At 48.6% G+C, this 2,318-nt stretch overlaps 1 protein-coding gene across 1 annotated transcript; it reads right to left on the reverse strand.

The window, feature by feature from the left end:
• LOC123068819 (probable staphylococcal-like nuclease CAN1) lies at positions 1-2,318 on the reverse strand. Its single transcript, XM_044491493.1, has 7 exons — positions 1,982-2,318; positions 1,656-1,757; positions 1,386-1,573; positions 1,242-1,301; positions 990-1,149; positions 530-598; positions 1-401 (listed from the first exon to the last, which is right to left on the reverse strand). The coding sequence occupies exons 1-7, from the start codon at positions 2,132-2,134 to the stop codon at positions 300-302; spliced, it is 834 nt and encodes a 277-aa protein (XP_044347428.1). The 5' UTR covers positions 2,135-2,318; the 3' UTR covers positions 1-299.

Below are 2,318 nucleotides of genomic sequence, written 5' to 3' on the forward strand. Positions count from 1 at the left end.
TTCGTCCCGGCAAACCTCAATTCCTAGGTCTGCCACTGGCTAGGAGTATTCAATCCATTACCACCAATTGATCATCAGATCATGTTTTACAGAAATCATTGCAGGTTTTACAACAGTCTAATGCAGAAAAGAGAATGAGTCCCTAATGGGAGCTTACACCAATCGGTGCTGCCTGCTTCATTCTACAGAGGTTGTTACAACATGAAAGTGTTGAGGTTCAGAGAACACATTATACAGTGTTTGAAGCTATTGTTCTGGTCTAGTCGTCTAGAGATCTTTGGGCACGAGTCACTGATGATTCACCATCTCCTCGTGCGCTTCTCCTTCCTCCATTCCCATGGCTTCTCAGGGTTCAGCAGCGCCCACAGACCCAACCCGCTCGCATGCGCCTGCTTCTCCCACTGACAAAATTTTAGTCTGTCAAGGTCTTTTCAAGTGTATATATGGTAGGTTGAAGAAATGTTCAGAGTGCGTTATACTGCTCTTCAGTCATGTGAATTGAAGCTGTCAAGCGAGTCATACTGCTTACCTCGGCAAGCTCAGGCCGTTGATCATACGCAGAGTAGTGCCATGTGAGGCCTTTCTTCAGCATGTGTTCCTGTTAAAGCAAGATATGAAAACTTGATTGTTTCTTAATTGAAAAGTCGCTAAGTGGTTAACAAGCCCATAAAGCATGTATTTATCTTCAGCTGAGGAGATACGTTATGATTCCTGCAGAGTTTAATAGTATTATTTTAAGCGTGTTGCTCCGATTTATGCTCTGGTAAAAGTTCTAAGAACTTACAAAATCTTGAATACACGTTCAGTTTTTTTCTTTAAGTAATTCACATTCAGTTTCTTCTGCTGTAAATGTGCAATTTCAAGACTATTAGTGTTTAAGAAAGCCAGATAGCACATGTACCATAGATGATCCAGTACTTGCATACGCTATTTTCAGTATAACAGACCTCCAAAGGTGACTCCAAAGAGATAATAATATGACATATTACCTGCACGAAGACCCCATTGCAGTAAACATCTCCAACTAATCGACCGTACCAGTCAGTTTCATATATGGGAATCTTTGAGGTCCTTCCCTGCACAAGCCTCACAAGCTCCTCTTTTGCCTCTTTACCATAAGGCATCGAGTTCTCTGGTGCATCAATCCCTCTGCATTGCATCGTTTCGTTCTATAATATCTCAACTGCAGTCCAATAAGAAGAAAGCCCTTGACCATGGATTGGGACCAAGATGTGACAAACCTTAGCCTGATTCGGTACTTCTTCGCGAGAACCTGTTCCCCTGTCAAGTCAGGAACTTGCCTGCACTTAGAAGAAGTTTCAGAACGTTCAGTAGGTGAGACCGCACAGAAATAGGCAGTTGCCTGATGTTAATTTTGAAGTTACCTATATCCGGCATCCACTATGATATTCTGCAGCGTGTCAGCCTTCTCATAGTTCTTGGCCGCCCGCGCCTTGGTTCGCTCTGACACAGCTTCCCAAACTTCACGGGGCACATTGCCGGACTCACGAGGGTCAGCCGCGTCAACATACACCGTGATTGTGTCACCGTCGGCCACAGCCTTCGCATCCACCTAAGAGGCTAGCATGCAAATCTCTGAGTGATATACCTTCGTGGCCAATGCAAAAGGAGACACCAAGACAGGGAGGCCTTACAGGGAGCGTGTGCAGCTCATACTTCACACCATGAAATTTGGGTGTGGCAATATAAGCATCGGGTGCCAATAAATCTCTCCAAAAGGAACCCAGAAATGGCACCTTCTCTCGTAAGAACGAAAACAAGACAATGAATTAGCTAATGATATAAATCATTGCAGCACAGTTCTTCGGCAGCTGGATCTGCAATGCTACTGGTAGGGAAGGATCAACAGCAACAGCCGAGCCAATCGAGGCATACAGAAAAAGAACCGTTGGCCCCGTTGACTGTTACCAGTTGGGAATGGGATTATTCAGGCATTAAGCTTCTGAGATAATATCAATACCTTGGGGAGCAGGGTGTGGCGAGAGATCGCGACGAGGATAATGGCGCCGATGAAGCACAACAGAGACGTCGACGCGCGTCTCCTGGCGGCGCCGCCATGGGCACGGGCTCCCCTGTCGCGGCGAAGAAGCCTGCGAGTGTGAGAGGCGTACATACCACCGGGCACTTGGACTGGCGGAACACCCTCGGGCGCCGCGCCGCGTGGAGCCGGGCCAGGGGGACGCCGAGGCTGCCCACTCCGGGCGGGGGGCAGCAAGGGAGGCTCGCCGGCGCCGGGCAAGGACCGGTCAGCCAGCAGCGTGCGGGCGCGGCGGCGCGGCGTTCGAGCCGAACTGGGC

The sequence above is a fragment of the Triticum aestivum genome, chromosome 3B (assembly GCF_018294505.1).
Source record: "Triticum aestivum cultivar Chinese Spring chromosome 3B, IWGSC CS RefSeq v2.1, whole genome shotgun sequence".
NCBI classification, from domain to species: Eukaryota; Viridiplantae; Streptophyta; class Magnoliopsida; order Poales; family Poaceae; genus Triticum; species Triticum aestivum.

What these genes read in the sequence shown, in the direction of transcription:
- LOC123068819 (XM_044491493.1), bottom strand. Translation starts at nt 2,134, where the DNA reads ATGTACGCCTCTCACACTCGCAGGCTTCTTCGCCGCGACAGGGGAGCC. An exon ending in GCCACACCCTGCTCCCCAAG is followed by an intron (nt 1,758 to 1,981) that starts GTATTGATATTA and finishes TTACGAGAGAAG; the next exon opens with GTGCCATTTCTGGGTTCCTT. An exon ending in ATAGTGGATGCCGGATATAG is followed by an intron (nt 1,302 to 1,385) that starts GTAACTTCAAAA and finishes TTCTAAGTGCAG; the next exon opens with GCAAGTTCCTGACTTGACAG.